General features: G+C 40.8%; 1 protein-coding gene across 2 annotated transcripts in view; it reads right to left on the bottom strand.

The window, feature by feature from the left end:
• Window positions 1-4,906: 4,906 nt before the first annotated feature.
• The window catches only part of ccbe1 (collagen and calcium binding EGF domains 1), a 32,776-nt gene continuing 20,206 nt past the window's right edge, over window positions 4,907-17,476 (bottom strand). The window contains exons 3-11 of one of the 2 annotated variants that reach the window (XM_020081867.2): window positions 15,601-15,653; window positions 15,271-15,405; window positions 14,858-14,995; window positions 13,655-13,761; window positions 12,476-12,581; window positions 11,718-11,857; window positions 9,947-9,982; window positions 7,250-7,285; window positions 4,907-6,867 (exon numbers count right to left, since the gene is read on the bottom strand). In XM_020081867.2, the coding sequence (XP_019937426.1) occupies window positions 6,667-6,867; window positions 7,250-7,285; window positions 9,947-9,982; window positions 11,718-11,857; window positions 12,476-12,581; window positions 13,655-13,761; window positions 14,858-14,995; window positions 15,271-15,405; window positions 15,601-15,653 (952 nt within the window). In that variant the 3' untranslated portion in view covers window positions 4,907-6,666. Of the gene's footprint in view, window positions 6,868-7,249; window positions 7,286-9,946; window positions 9,983-11,717; window positions 11,858-12,475; window positions 12,582-13,654; window positions 13,765-14,857; window positions 14,996-15,270; window positions 15,406-15,600; window positions 15,654-17,476 lie in introns of both variants that reach the window. The other variant, XM_020081866.2, reaches the window with a different exon arrangement.

The raw sequence follows: 17,476 nt of genomic DNA, 5'->3' as shown, positions 1-17,476 counted from the left end.
CTATTGTGGTGACACTAATCTGGGGATTTTGACTACTCTGGCAAATGATCAGCAAATGGCAAGGACTGATCTGCATGGTGTTTACCGCAGGAGGGTTTTATGCTTAATTTCATGAGCATTTTCTTTATATGAGATGTAAGAACAGAGCTGGTCTGTAGCTTTTTGTGACCTTCTTTTTCTTATGCATGTTTACCACTGAACTATTTCTCCACCTTTACAAATCATTTAGCCTCAATCACACAGCAGCTGAGGTTTCCAGAGCAGAATGTCTTTTACTTCTTTAATTTCAAATGCAACACATATAGTGCCAATCATATTACAACAGATACCATAAGATTGTTTTTACTCTGTCTGCTGTTGTATTTGCGTTTTACCCACAATTTCCTAATAAGTAATTGCTCAAAGGGCTGAAAGGGTGATGAAAGTGTGAAAATGCAAATAATGAAATCAGATGTATTGAGTTTTCTCTCAGCGGTAGAGGTAGAGTTTGTTTTTGCTGGTACAAAACTTCCATTTACATCCACATCTGAGTCCACTGCAGATGTGGATTCAAATGGAAGTTATGAGCAACAATCACACAAAAAATCAATTTGTACCAGAATAATTAGAGGTAAACTAGAAGGGCACTTGGTGAGTGCATTCCTCCTTTATCGAATCTGCTCCAAAAGTTAATGGATTGCTCCCTGGCCCATATCCCGGCCTTCCACCAAGTTTCAATTAGATTGGTTCTGTAATTTTTGTGTAATCTGGCTAATACACAGACAAACAAACAAAGAAACCACCAAAAAAGCAATGAAAAGACAACTTCCTAGTTGTACAGTTAAAATCAGCTCAAAGACAAAGACTTTCAATGTTTATGTAAGAGAGACACAATAATGAAATGCATTTTGAGGAATCTGAAAGGTGAATATTAGGGAGAAGATCGAGCTTAATATTTTTAAGAAAGTAAGAACAGTTCATAAACAACCTGTGGTACTGTAGATAAAATGACTGAAGCTTAAAGGAAACATCATACAGCACGAGATTCTAAGTACATGAAATTATAACTGAGATGCTAACTCTCGTGTAGCATCTGAAACTCGATGAACTCTCACAGGTTTCCAGTGGATTTAGGAAGCAGAGAAATTAGAGGCCTCCTCGCTTTGTTCGAGGAAGTCCCCCATTAGAAAGTTAAACCGCGCTCTTTGTTGGGAAACAGGGGATTTAAATGACAATGGCGATGCTAATGGGCCCATTTAGTGGCGGACAATGGGGGATCCTGTAGGATGTTAATGGGTCACTGAGACTGTGAATAGTTTATCACGAGTCAGCACAAATATTTGGCCAGTGAATTACACGACGCTGTATCTTGGAGGTGACGGCAAGTGGATCGACGTTTTGCGGCGATACTGTTATTACTGGAGCGTGTACTAGTGACGTCTAAACTCAAATTGAAATAATACCTTCTCCTTAGATCGATTTAGTCTGCATTTGATTAATCTATATATATTGATGTAGTTTAAATTGTTCTTTCATTTATTTTCTGGTTTTGACTGATCAACCTGATATCTTAATGTTTTCCTTGTTTGGTTTTAGCCAAGTTTTACGTCGTCTTTTGGTTTAAGAGGCTCTGAATTGGTCTAATCGGATAAAACAAATAACATTTTAGCGATGTATGGGGCTCCACAGGGAATGTGAAGATGTTTGTATTACCCCTGCGTCACATTAGGGGGAAAGGGAGAGTGGCCCGTCACCTCCCGGTGTGACACGGCGGCTTAGTTAATGAAGCCTGTTGCTTCGCGGTGTTTGGAGGCACAAAGCAAACCATTATCACATGAACGCAGATGTCTGCTGAGATGACGGCATGCTCAGGGAAACGTCCCGTGGTCCAACCTGCTGTGCTCTTGAGTTTGCCCCCAGGATGCAAATCTCAAACTGATCCAGGAGGACCAGAGTAAATTAGTGGGTAATGGTCTGTATTTATACTGCACTTTTGTACTCCTGACGGTCGCTTAACTTGCTTTATGGTACAATTTTGCCATCCACCTATTCACGCACACATTCATGCATCTTTGTGCAGCACTTACACTATCACACATCACTCACACGTTGTCAGTAGAGCCGTCAGGGGCAATTTGGGGTTCAGTATCTTGCCTGAGGACACTTCAGCATGCCGAATGTGGAAGACTGGAATCGAACCACCAACCTTTAGGTTAGAAGACAACCCCGCTGTATCTCCTGAGCCACAGGGCGGATTTTTCTACACTAAACCAATATAGATAGATGGATATACATGCAACTAGAGACACAAAAGCCTCATTTATAGTAATCAAGACCAGATTTTGAGTTGGATTATTCATATTTTGCATCAATTACCTACAAAGAAATGTGGTTCTTTCATATAACCTGCTGCTGTATTGTTTGTTGGACACATCACCATGCACAATACTGAGGGACCAAAACCTTTACTTCTGATTGCCTCAGCACGGTCCAGTGTGGTCCAGGGAAGAGAGGCCACTTATTGTCCACTGAGGACTGTGCCACATTCATTTGAGGAGCAGCCCTTTTTCTCATTATTAACAGACACACTAAACTGTGGGCCCCAAACAATACGGCGCAGATCTCTTTATGCGCACAAGTAAGTGCTCAACGTTTCGGGGCGGCCGCATGTGTGCCCTCCATCGCTCCCTCGCCTTTTCAGATACCTGCACATGAGTGAAAGATGGCGAGGACACAAAGGATATCCTCAACTTTTCTTTTTCTCCCATTCTGTGAAACGGGCCCACACTAAATCTTTTATTTGTGCAAAGCCTCTCATTAACTCCACTCATGCCGCCTCCCTCGGTTTGCCATCGCTTAAGTACTGGGTGTTGTAAAAAAAGCTACCAATTAGTCCCTCATCAGCTCCAATTAGAGGAGACAAAGCCTGTGTAAAGATAACTCGATGAGAGGGAGAGGTGGAGGGGTTAGGGCCGTCTACGTGTGCTCCTGTGTGTGTGTGTGTTTGTGCGTGCTTGTGTTTGTGTACATGTGTGGAGCCCCCGGCACAACAGAGTTTGCAACCATTGAAGAACTTGTGGCCATTCAGTCTGACCCACTGCAGCACAGGTCCATTCATCCACCCCCCCCTCCCCGGCTCCTCGGTGGACCCCTTTTCTCAGGGCCAAGTGTTGTTGTGCTGGGAAGACAGGCCCCCCAGGAGTCCCAGAAAGAGAGCCATTCAATCCTCTTTACCTGTTTGCAGCGTATAAAGCACTCAGGGCCGGGCCGATCTCTCATTATTGTCTCCTTCACTCTCAGTACTTCCTTAAACTTAAGAGCGAGCCCCTTTTAGAGGGGGAACTAGGGGATGCATGTTAAGGGGGTGCCTTTCGCCTCATTAGAATTGAATTTGCACTGTCTTGTAATTACGTTGGAGGGCAACAATGTATTTTCTTTCTCCATCATAATCTTCACTGAATGGGGGATTTTTGGGGCAGTTAATTTGCTGCCCACACTAATGCATTAATTAATGAATTGGGTAACACTAATTTTCTCTATGCTGCCCCTCTCTGTTTGTTTCCATCTGCGTCCAACAGTTCTGGGCAGCCACTACTAATAAAATTACCTCATTAAGGCCTTTTATCGCCGCACAGTAACTCACTCATTCATTTGCTATGTAACATTTTCTTTGACTGGGTGACAGCTCCCATTCAGCAGTGCGTCCCTTTGTGGGTATAGTTCTAAATAATGAGGGGGACGAGCAGGGAGATATAATTAGGAACAAGGGGCCACTTCAGCAAATATTTGAAATCTTTAAAGGCTCGTATGATGGTGATTAATTACTTCCAGAGAGGATTTTGGGGGGAAATATATTAATTTTTTTATCCATGTCCCCTCTATCAGGACCTTGTAGTGAAGATGTGCGCAGGAGTTTTAATATCAGTCGCTCTTTAAATACAAATAATGACATCAACTCTTTTCTTATGAAACAATGATGTTGCGTTTAATGAAGGAGGCATTTAATGGTTTTAAAGGATCCCTCTCCATGTGATCTTTAGTTTGAAACATTCTATATAATGACGGTTGGCATGGTGATAATATTGATAATTATTCAGATTACAAGGTTATTTTCATAATAGTTGACAGGAAAGACTGTCTATAGCATTTGACTTTCAGCTAATGCATATGTAATAATGCAATTAAAAGTTTTAGATCATTGCACCGATAGAAACCGGCCTCTCTTGATGTTAATAAATAATAATGATCTGCTAAGTCAGGACATAAAAAAGAAAAGTGAAGCTGAGGGAAAATGTCCACAAAGCTTTATTCATGATTGTGTTTTGATCGTCTTCATCTGCTTCTCTTTGAACTGCGAAGTTTAATGAGTTCACCAACACTGTTTGCTGTGCATCATTCAAAAGGCCTGTAAACTTTGATCAGCACACACTGCATGTGACTGAGAAATGACTGCCACCTAGTGGACATTAAGGGGCACTGGATGATTTCTGCTGTGTAATATTTTTCCCCAAACTTGAAGAATGACAGTTTGAAGAAGAAACCATAGACAGTGTATGATCATCTTTTCTTCACATGCAGGGACCACGAAGTGAACTTTTGTTATAGTGTTTGTCAAATTTATATATTTTAGGGGGTGTTTTCCGACTAATTTTAGCTTTGCAGGGCAGTGGTTTTATTTCTTGTTGCTGTTACTGATCTTAAGTACAAGAATTATCATGACTGAATCTCTATAAACAAAAATTGAACATTACAAATATACATTAAAAAGTTGATTAAAAAAGAAACCATAGCTTGTTAGGTTAACTCACACTGACCAACAGCAATGGAGGAAATGTGTTTAAAATAATTCTTGGGACTTCCCTTTCTTTTTTTCCCCATGCAGACATATGAGCCTATTATTAGACGTGTAATAAAGAAATAAGTCAAGTAAAGTTCCCATACTCACTCAACAGATGTGCTGAGTTGCTTTATTCTCCTGTGGTTGATGAAGAACTTGGAGGGAAGTTACAACATGTTTGGACCAGCGTTGATAAATGACACTGAAGGTTTCTTGAACAGGATGTTTTGAGTTTTATTGCATGTTCTTGTTTTTCCTGAAAATATGACATCATCTTCTTCCCCCCCACCCCAAGATCCTATCTGCAGTTTCTCCTCTTCCAAATGAAGACAAAGTGAAATAAATAAGAGTTATGAGCGACAAAAAGGACAAAACTACAAAGGTCATGACTTCAGAAAAGGCTGCATGTGTAAAACACAGCTGGAAACCTAACACCAATACCTCGTTCTCACTTCAGAGGCCCAGCAGCCTCTTCCACAAAAACTGAAGGAGAACATATAATATCTGACTTCAAAGCCGTCAGTATTTTAGATGAACCAGGGGGAGTTATTGTGGATAATGGCTGGAAATAATATCATGTTATGCTCTGTACATCTATTTTCTGATCTTTCATCTGTAGAGAGGCATTTGTTACTGATGCTGGTATACAAACATTTAGTAAACTGTTTAGCCCACTATGTGACATAGTTTAAAAAAAGACATAAAGTTGTTTATTTAATCTGATTTCATTTATATATGTATCCACAAATTCAACCTTTTGACTACAAGTTCTACAGATTGTTAATTTCAATAAAGGAAAACACAATATGAAGTATATTTCTCCTTACAGTTACATTATAATGTATCGTAATACTTCTTGGGATTAACAGTTTCTCAGTGTTATGACACTGCAGCCAGGAAGTCAACCAGAATGTCATAAAGGTTAGTGAATTAGACTGTTGGCTTTGAGAAGGTCGCCCTCTAGTGGTGAATAGAGTGAACTAGCGTTAGAATTTCACTCAGTCTTATATCCATGAATCCATCGAACAGCCTGAGTGAAAGTGGTTCAGATGGGCATTAGATTTCATAGTTAGTGGAAAGCGACAGTGACTCAATGGAAACTTTGGATTGACAGTTTCCTGCAGGAACTGAGTTAAACACTGGTTTTACACAAGGTAAATACACAAGTAACCTATAACCAGCTACCTGCTGGGAAACTGGCAATAACACCACTGCTCTTCGTAGACTGTCACTTACTCACTGCTATTTTCAGTGATTTTATACAGAGCAGATAATTACTTGACTAATTGAAAAAAAGAAAAACAATCAGCATACTGATTACAAATTGCTGCTGCTTACGACTGTACTTGTATCTCACAGATGAGGACAGAAGGCTGCAGTCACCCTGCAGCTTTATTTCTCCACTCCAACATCCCTTGAATCTATTTGGTAAATGTATTCAAGTGTGATTATGTCAGTTGATTCATTCTTCGTTTTTTTGGTGGAACCTTGTTTCGTGTGAAACGGAACAGAAGCACAAAAGTGTCACAAAGCAACGAGGAGCAAACAGCTTCCACGAGAGACTTGTTTAATGTGCTGTGAAGGAACCATATGTTTCTTAAAATGTCCAATAAAAAACATGCATTTGCACAGTCTGCTCCTTTTGTTATAAAATTACATATAATCTTGTATATCATACAAAAATAAACATCTGTGATCAAAAGACATATAAAGTACAGTTAAATAAAAAAAAAAAATTAAAACAAACCACTCTTAATATTGACATCCGACATAAAGTGTATTTGAACGGGGTTCTTTAAATATTTCAGTCAAGGTCTGTCCTGTCTGGTTTCCTCTTCCTCTCCCCCTGTTCAAGATGGAGCTTCTTTGTCCTCCTCACCTGATCCCGTGTCCAGACTGTCCATGTTGACCCTCCAGCTTTCTGGGACTGTAGAGAAGTCTTCCACCGGCGAGGGCAACGGCCGACCGTACACCTTGCTCTGCAGTTCAGCGATGTCATTGCGGATGTCAGCCATGAGTATGAGCAGGAAATTAAAGGAGCCTGGAGGACCCTTGTAGACAAATGTGCCATATATGAATCATGAGACAAACATTTTCTAAACATTATTTGGACAAATTAAGTTAATGAAAAGGCTGGTTTATGCTGCCTTTATGTACGAAAAGAGATACGTCCAATACAACTGACACCTTCGTCCTTTACGTTGGAATGGTCGTTAGGCAATGCATCCACTAGAGGGGAGCGCAGAGTCAACTTCTGACAGACATGGTGGCATTGGAGGAGGTTGTCATAATGTACCTCTTAAGAAGTTTGATGATGTGATATGTTAACATTAGCACCATCAGTGTTTATCTCAGGCAACAATTACTCTGTACTGGATACTTCTTAGAATAGTAGTAACAAGTAACAGTGTAGCATCATTATCAAAGTCTTACTGGTGGTCCGACAGGCCCAGGAGCTCCTCTATCCCCCTGAGGAAACAAAACAAATATTTTGTTCAGATGAATTACAGTGGGAATAAACACGAGAGGAATTCATAACCTTCTAGATAAGGAGCCGGATATATGGGGTGTCAGGGAATTTGTGACTAGTACATCTTTTAATATCTTAAATATTTTGTGACTGATCAAAATTATGTGACATACAGTTTTAAAGATATTAAAATATGTATCACAATGTCCCTGACATAGGGAGAGAAAGTTGAGATCAGGATGAGAGTGACTACAAATGTCTATTTTTCAAGAAATATTGTGCCGTAGCCATTTAAAAGCATATTTTTTATTTGGGGTATTCGTTTATTTTTTCTAACTAAGAATAAAACAAGAATAACAATAATCAATACCATTGTTATGTCTGTGCCTTAAATATGGCACAAAGACTGGATACAGGGGGGAAACAGCTAACCTGGCTGTTTCCAAAGCTTGACTTCACATCTCAAGTTCACTAATTGACATTGTTGTGTCTCGGTTATTTTATCCAGGCATTGACCTGAAATGTGAAAACACGAGTTGTGAGTTGCTGCAAATGCTGTAACGGCTTCAGTCACTTTTCCCTGCAGAGAGAAACGGTTCAAGCTCTGCATAAAAAGGCACTCTATGTGTAACACTTAACAAAACATAATGATAGCTTGACTGTGACTGGATCACGGCAGCCTGCTGACCTACAGTAGCATGTACACACATTCACCAGGCTACCGAGGTTGTTGTTAGCCGGCATGGCTCAGGGTCACGGTGGGGCTGTCAGTGTTTTGGCAGATGGTTTGGATTTGTAACTCAGAGACAGATTAGCATCACCCTCCATCTATCCACACAAACATACTGAAGGAATACAGAGGTGCTGTGTCAATAGATGCACCTAAATTGCACCATACATGATCCACGAGCTGAGCAAACACGCAAGAACCTCATACTTATCTTCTTCAGCGAGACATGGGTGACTGGTCATTCGTGATGACAAGTAACAACATGTCTTATCAAAATTACACTTAAGCCCCTTTTCCACTGGTCAAAAAACCCACTAACACCCACCAACATCTGGCTTTTGTCTGAAATGGGAATGGATACAAGCAGCAGTCACTACTGGTTCAAATGACTCTTGAAATGACGCAGCTCTTATCCTCCAAGCAAGTTTTCTTCCAGCATCTAAACCAGATATTAATCAATTTTACTTCTGATGTCTGATAGAGTGTCACAACTACTTCAACTGATAGGGATATTGCGTGCATCAGAGGAACCTTGATACGCTTGACTGCTGCTGCACAAACTCTGGCTGCAAATGAATAAGATGGCAGCATTCGCGTCCAGGATATTTTGACTTCATTTCTGGATAGTGGGAGGAAGTGGAGACGCGTCATCCATCTTTAAATAAAGACTATGAACAGGTTCTGACATCCTGCAGGATAGTAGAGGTTCAATTACTCAATAGCTAATAATTGGCTAATCATTGTATGGCCACTGTTGTTTGTTGTCATTACTTTAAAAACAGAGTTTCTCAAATGTCTCCATTTGATGTTTGTCTATCAATGAAACAAACTTGGGAGCAAAGATGCAAACAAATCTGGTTTAATGGCAAAAATGTAAAAAATGCAAACACAAATCTCACTGTAACCGGGATGGGATCTGCATTGTGACTCCATAATATGAGGCTTAACCATCTGCTGGAGCCTCTTTCTTTAACACTTAGCCTCAGGCCTCCAAGGAGAGAAAAACATTCCAGTTACTTCTGAAATGTGGGTACTACCTCCCGGTAGCTAATCCAGAAGTACTCTTCCTGTAATCTGTACGCTATTTGAATCGATTGCAATAACCTTGAGGGATCCACAGTCGTCACACTGGCCGCCAGGTAGAAGTAACTCAGTAACTACCATGGATAATACGTCCAGGGTTTCCACTTAAAATACCAGCTGTTGGCCTCAGCTTCTTGGGAATTGGGTCAATTCTGATTTAAGAGAGAAATCATGACCAAAAGAGAAAACCTCACTTAACATAAATACTGATCCTCTGACGGAACACATTATACCGAGATGCTCTTGTACAAGCCACATTATTTCAACCCCCATGGCTTTTGCTCATGTTGTACATAAAACTGTGCAAACTACTGAAATCACTAGTTTTCCTCCCTCAAAGTTGCTTGTGGCAACTTGTAGTCGAGTGATTCAATCGTCTGCATGGGACTGACTCTGCCTGTGCAACATCCTCTGTGAGTATCCTGGATGCTGCCATGTGCTTTTCTGGAGAGGTCCAGAAACAATTTAAGCAAAACAAAGGGGCGGGGCGGCATGGAAGGTTAGTGGTTACAACTGTCGCCTCTCAGCAAGAAGGATCTTCGTTTGACTCCTAGTGCAGCCAGGGTCCTTTAGCATATTCTCTGGATACTTTTTCACACAAGATGCAGATTGGGGTAAGTGTAACGGTAGAATCAAAATGTTAAATAGGTGTGACTGGTTGAGAGTGAATGGTTGTTTTTTCTCTGACCCTGTTCAGACCTGGTATTCATATCCGTCTCTTCAGCAGTAAGTACTGAATGCAACCAAACGCTGCCTCGATGCCCCCCCGCAGTCCTTACAGTGTATATCATGGATTGATGAAGTTTGTTTGTTTTATATTAACTGACAAAATAGCGTCTGAACTCACCTTTCGCCCATCCTTTCCTGGTGCTCCTGGAGGCCCCTGTTAAATAAAAAGAAACACATTTAACTTCTGTTTCAATCACCTGTTTGTGTCAGTCTGATTTCACACTCAAAAGTCAGGTGAAATCCAAATTATGTAAATAAGCATCTGTTTGTCTCTTAGCCCTACGATACACGCTTTACTCGATGGCGCATCTTGCACACAAACAAAAATGCGTCAATTCCCTATTTTCTCAGAACGCCCATTTACTTCAAATCTTATTTTAAAAAATGGTAAATGGTATGTATTTATATAGAACTTTTCTAGTCTTGGTGACTAGACAAGACTAGACTGTTTTACAGTACAGTTGATTCCCCTTGACGCACACATTCATACAGTGCACCTATGGGCAGCCCTTTCTGTATGAGGGCCAATTCAGGGTTCACTGTCTTGCCCATGGACACTTCAGAATGCAGATGAGGCCGACCTTCCGGTTAGAGAACGACCGCTCAACCGCCTCAGCCACAGCCACCCCTTAAACACAACACTGACACCTCCATTGCACTCCACCGGCAGAGATCATCAGAGATAAAGCGTGTGACGGCCCTCAGGCAATTTATGAGCGACTTCAGCTCTGTGGTTGAGAATGCTTTGATCTCTTCCCTGGGATAAACATCATTGAAGAAGCGTGACGACATTGTATCAGGAGCGGGGCCAATGTTCAGATCAGCGTCAAGCCTCTGTCATTGTCTCTGAAACCCTGACATTCACTCAAACACATGAGACCTGGCTGCCAAACCGCATAGCTGTGCTCAGAATCTAATCAGGGTTCGTGTGTGAAGACAGGACGACTCCCTCTTAGTCAGCATGAGAACTGATTAAATATATTAACGGGTCATGAAAAAAGGTTGTGAATTAAAACACACTTCCAAATGTCACTGAACAAAGCAATACATCACTTTAATTGTAAATGCAAAAACACTGTTCCTGACCTCTTGGTTTTGGCCCCATGCAGCTTGTGATATGACTATTTGCAGGTGTTGATAGTCTGATTTATTAGTATTGAGATTGCATAAATACAAGTGTTTTAAAAGCTAAAAATATGACTCACTGGCCACCTCCTGCACATTCTTGATTCAGGTCCCACACTTCAACATGGAGGGTTTGCACTCAAAGGCAAAATTGCAGCGAGCCAAAGAACACAACTAAAGCTGTAAATGGATTCAGTCTTCTCTGTTGTTTTTGCCATTACCATGTGTCATCCCTTTTTTTCACCTTCCAAATATTAGGGATATCTTTAATAGCGTGTGTGTGTGTGTGTGTGTCTGTGTTTTTAAAATGTGTCAAAGGAAACACGAGATATTTGGTTGCTTCATACAGATAAATCAATCACAGCTCTCCTGGGCCCTGTCTCATGACGCAGGATTACTAAATTATCTGAACTGCTTTGGCAAGAAAAACCCAGAACGCCATAAAAACTGCGACTACACTAAAGGGAGCTTTTCAAGGTTTTACTACATTCCAGATTAGATCAAATTCCAGATTAATTCAGTAATTCTGCCCTGTGACATGGAGCAGAGATGTGGAAGTGAACTAACAGCAAAAAAAGGCAAAGAAATTCCTTAGAGTGTTATTAACTGTATCCTAGAATGACTCAGAGCAGGTCACAGTCAGGACACACATTCATACTTGCTGATTCAGAACCTTGTGCTGTTAAATATGACATTGCGCTGTATAAAATGCTGAGTAAAGCTAAACATAAAAATAACTTTCAGGACAAATAGTACAAACTGACCACTGGTCCTCGAGGTCCATGTTTTATGTGGTACAGGTCTGGTGTGGGTCCAATTGGCCCCATCAAGCCCCTTGGTCCAGGAGGGCCAGGAGGCCCCACTAAACCATTACGGCCTGGAGGGCCGTCTGGTCCTGGATCTCCTAAAATAAACCAGATATTAATGGACCTCAGAGACAACTCAAGTAATCACAGCAAAACAATAAACACACATAAATGATTGGTTTTAAATGCAGCCAATTTCTGGCCTCACTATCCAGGAATCCAAAGCCAAAATAACCCCATACTAACGCTGGGATCAGAGATCAGGCAATGGAGCCACAGTAACGAGGTCCCACTGATACACATACTCAGCATTTCACCCCATTTTTAAAGCATCAAATAAGTGATTAAAACCAAACATTGCAAAATTGGCACTTTGCACTGAACAAATCAATGTGATAAGAACTATCAAAAATGACAGAAACCTTCTTTGAGAAAAACTTATATAACTGTTACTGACTTGTGATATTTTAGTTTGATCCAAGTTCCATACACCAACATGGAGGAGGCAGAATCTATGACCATGTAGACCATCTTTATATACAGTCTGATTAAGAGAATTTAATTTGGAGACATTTATGGCTCTGAATGAAATGCCTGGACAACTAATAGATAAATTACAATACAACTATTGTACAGATATTCATGTTCCGCTTGTTACATTGGTGACCCATGAACTTCAGTCAGACATTGTTTTATCATTTTCAGCTGTGTTTTACCTGGGAGGCCAGGGAGACCTGGAGGCCCTAGTGAAAATGCAGAGGAAGTCATTTTCTCCCTGGTCATCTGCTCAGGGACGTCAGCACTGTTTGACAGCATGGCCATCTTAAGAAAGGATGCAGAACGAAATGACTGAATGAACAGGTCAATGAACAGTCATCTACAAATAACACCATTAACAACACATTAGATTGTCAACATTAATACATGTCATCTTGTGGGATGTAGTGTATTTTTTTCCCTTCTCCTGGAAGCAAGCAATGCGTAACTGCATGTGGTCGTCATTCATAAAATGGTTTTGCACTGTTGAACAGGACAGGAAAATTACACACCGAAGGACCAATTTCAAGTAAAATTATGTAAATAATATGTACCGTGGCAAAGATGAAAGCCGATCTTCCATCTGCAACATGCTACAAGGTGGAACCCAGACAGATGGCGGGCCAGGCAACCCCTTTACATTATTCAGCATGACCATAGAGAACTCCTGCTCTGTATGCGAAGTGGCATCCTTGGGAAAAGCTATGTTTGATCTCTGTATAAGGTCATGCAGATCTGGAAATCCCAGAGGGAAACACACAAAAGACCTTGCTTCGATGCAGCATCGGCTGAATTTGAGACACAGTACAAGTGTTTGAGCCGCAGTGTGATCCTAAATTCAGACTCTAACCTTCAGGAATGAGTAAGAGTACTCACTAACTTTCTTAATATAGGCTCCTGACATTAGGAAAAAAAAGGGGCAATACAGCAGCGCTTTGGGAGCCCCTGGACCACACAACTGGAAGCAAACCATACATCATGTGCTACAGTCTGGAGGTGTTGAGTGCCACTGTTGACTGACCCCTGCTCTGATGGGTTCAGATGCCTCCAGTGGTAAATGTGTAATGATAAGTACATAAGTAATAAGAAAAATAATTTGTAATATGGTCATACCAGTGGATTCATACAAAGTGTCTGTACAAACTTACACTTTACAATCACCCACACCTACAGGATTGGAAATCAAGAATGTGGACGTAATCTCTGCAGTAAACTGTAGAAAACTAGGAAAAGCTGAAGGACTGCAGGTTGCATCACTTTGATTTTAAGATAAAGTGTTACAGCTAAATTCATGGAATCAATATTTATTTTAAGGTGGAAACGTGTATTGATTTTTATTATTATTTTGTGAGCTTCACCTTCTGCTTTAGCTGCAGGACCGACATCTTGATCTGGTGGAAATCATCACAGGTGGCTGAGCAACTGCCAGCATTCATCACATTGTCGGATTTCTCAAAGAGATGCACTGCTGGGGAATTGAAGAAAAATGAAGGATTTTGTCACGGAAGTTGCCAGAAATTTTGTAATTTTTTATAAAATCATCAGGAGACAAAATATCCCCTAATTCTTTAAATATATGGACAGACGTGGCATGAGTTGGGCAGGTGGAAAATACATATAAATAAATATAGCTTAGAAATATGTGAATTGAAAGAAGCAAGACTCCCATACTCTCATATCACCTTTACACTCTCTAGAATCACAATGCAATAAATAACTGATTTTCAACAACCAAAACCTGAATATGTAACCAGAGCGCTTCTCTGGTGACAGTTTGATGACTTTTTGCAAACTCTTTCCATTTAGGGAATGAGTGACTTATACAGTGCACGCTGACTCTGTAACATTTTCATTTGCAGCCCTGATTTTCCACCCTCACTCACTCCTCCGCTGGTTATTCACTCAGCACATCCAAGCATTAAGGTTGAAGTCATATACTAACACAATCCTGTACAAACCAAAGAAAACAAGACAATAAGCACAAAGCCGACTAAAGCTACTGGATTTGTCTCAGGCCTGTGGTAGAAAGGCCTCTACTTTGAGAATGCATACATTTAATGGATGAGTGAACATGTCTGGACACTATTTTCCCCCACTGTGTTAAGAAGCAGCACATAAAGCAGGAGCGTGACTATATGAACCATCATTTCTCACTCCTGAAATGTTTTATTAGGTAACGGAAGATAAACTCATGGGAGGAAGTAGCAAATCTGCAGCCTCTGACTGCTTCACTGGGAACTGAATATGGGGTAAAAGGAAAAAAAAAAGACTTTGACTTTTCTTCTGGACCATTTGTGATGTTTTCCTCAAATGCATCCAGCAAATCAGAAGAGACCGGGAGTCACGGGGGCAGCCGAATGTTTGGGAGACAGAGCTGTTCTGACAGGCACGAGGATGTGGGATGTGTAATGACTACCAGGTGTCTGTGTTTGCAGTACCCCATTCTCTCTCCACTGTACTCACACACTCATACACACTCACACATGGCAAAATAACAATGTGTGGTCAGCTCTGCATCACAGTCAGAAGTTCCCTGGAAAAAAGAAAGAATGTCTCCTTACCTCTCTCCCCCTTGGTGCAAGTTTTCCTATCTTCTTCCAGGAAATAGCCTGTCTCACACTCACACCTGTAGCTGCCCACAGAATTGATGCAGATCTGAGAGCACGCGGTCGTGTTTTTGTCTGCACATTCGTCAAAGTCTGCAGTGACAGGTGGAGACAGAGGGGAGACAGCAGGCAAATTACAGAGAGACAAAATGTCAATCAAGAGAACTAATACCCACATGGACATAAAGTAAAGAATACTAGCCTTAAAGAAGTCATCCTTTCTCATTTTGTCTTTCCTCTAGGGTGTTATATAGTTTTTTTGTATATTAATCAATCAATTAGTCGATCAATAATAAAATGTGTGTGTTAATTAAAGCATCTCATTTTCAAGAGAAATAATCTTAATGACGTGTTGCACAAGGTCTCACCCAAACAGTAGGGCTTCTCTCGTTTTCTGTGGCGCTCCCGGTCATAGCGGTAGCCGGGGTAACAGGTGCACACAACTCGACCGAAATGGTCCGTGCACTGTTGCTCACATGGGGCGCCAGCGCACACGTCATAATCTGCAGTAAGAGATTAGTGATTTCATCAGTGTGAAAGCAAGAGAACACAAGGGTGAGGCTAACATTCATCTAATGGTATCTCTCAGACGTTTTTCATTTTTCATGCCTGTCACAGGCAATTAAACCGCCTGTGACATTAAAACAAACAGAAAAAGAAAAGAATCACAGGAGACACATCCAAACAGTTTTTCCTACCTTCAGGAATGCACTGGCCCGACACAAACTTGAAGCCCTTGCAACATGTCTTTCTGTAAAATATCAAATTGACATTCATGTAAGAGGAAAATCCCAAATACTGTAACATTAACATAATATGTACAAGATTTTTACATATTGTGTAGAATGATGGACAAATCATGGATAAAGATGTGCAGAACTTGTTGAGATCGGGTGATACGGTTTGTTTTTATGATTGTGTTAATGTGGAAAACATCACTGAATTTGGCCGGACACACACACACACACACACACACACACACACACACACACACACACACACACACACACACACACACACACACACAGTCATGTCTCCATGATTTCATAGGACATTGCATTGATTTAATGGAGACTTACTCTAACCTTAACCATGGCTCCTACTTATCCCTAAACTTAACCTTCACCTAACGTAAACCTTATCCTCCCCCTGAAATTTACAGTAATCATTATGTTATGGGGACTTGATTTTTGTTCCAAGTTTTTGTCCCAAGAAGAGTCTTGAAAGTGTGACTGCGACTGCTTAAACAGATTTAGGTCCCCACAACATAAGTAATACCTGATGGACCACACACACACACACGCACACTCAAAGCAACACACACATGCCAGTACGCACACGCACACACACACACACACACACTGCTGTCTATCCTGCTGTTGCATGTTGGTTCTTGCCTGTTGACTTGACACTGAATAACATTTACTGTAAAATCCCCTTTCAGGTTCTGAATGAACAGGTGTTTCCAATTTGTTTGGAATATTTATCTTTTGAATCATACATTACTGACGAAGTACTTGTGCTGAACCTTTTTTTCATGTGGTGTGCAGTGTGAAAAACAACGATCTCAGACAATGCGAAGCAACAAACTAACAAGTTTACCTTTTCAAATCCATTTCATAATTTCCTCAGACATCTGTGTTTTATCAGTGTCATCTCTGCGATGATGATGTATTGATGCAATAGTTTATCAGCACAAGTCACGTCATCATGTGCTATCATCCCTCGCTCACACCCTGCTCTGAAGAAAAGTGCTACCAGGTGTCACTTTTATACACGAGGTGATAAAAACATTCTGCACTATGAAGTCATTGCAGTGCAGAACACTCTGAATCACTTTGAAAGAGTTACTGAAAGAAGATAACGCTGTAAAGCTTAACAACATTAACTCAGGAGCAGATCTGGGGATAGGGGCCACAGAGCAATCAGTTCACATAGGAGTCCAATTGAACGTACAGAAATACAGAGACAACCCAAAAACACCATGCCTCTGGTCACTGGCGGTTGTCAGTGCTGTGTCATAAAAAGTTAATCGCTGAAGTGACTGATTCATTTTGAAGGGGAAAATATCCATGTTCTTAAACACCACCCATTATATGACAAATAAAGACATGCACATGAGAAGATATGCATGGAAATTGTTTTAATGAACGTTGTGGAAAAGTAAGAAAAGCAGAACATGTTTTCCGAAGACAGACCGCTGATTGATTTATGAGATCTCTACATTAAATGGTCCAGTAGAGGCTGGGAGCTGAATGAGAGTAGCCTACAGTACAGTGTTACATTCTGAAACCAAGGATCACTGAGATTCAGTTTCTCCATTCCCTGTTTCCAAAAGTATTTATGAATGAAATGACCCATCTGCACTGTTTGCAGACATGACATCATTACAGAAATATAATCTCGATAGAGCGACATAAATCAGTGACTTTGCATCGCTGCAATGCATGGCTCTACTGTGTACAGTCGACTGCTTATAAAGTCATGACTGTTACAGGATATACACAGCAGCCGAGTACTTATTCACTCCCACAACTGAATATTTATTTCCTGAAGAGGGGCAATAAGGAGCCC

The sequence above is a fragment of the Paralichthys olivaceus genome, chromosome 18 (assembly GCF_024713975.1).
Source record: "Paralichthys olivaceus isolate ysfri-2021 chromosome 18, ASM2471397v2, whole genome shotgun sequence".
Classification (NCBI taxonomy): domain Eukaryota; kingdom Metazoa; phylum Chordata; class Actinopteri; order Pleuronectiformes; family Paralichthyidae; genus Paralichthys; species Paralichthys olivaceus.
Note: the sequence above shows the minus strand (reverse complement) of the source record. Positions and strands in the feature narration are given on the sequence as shown.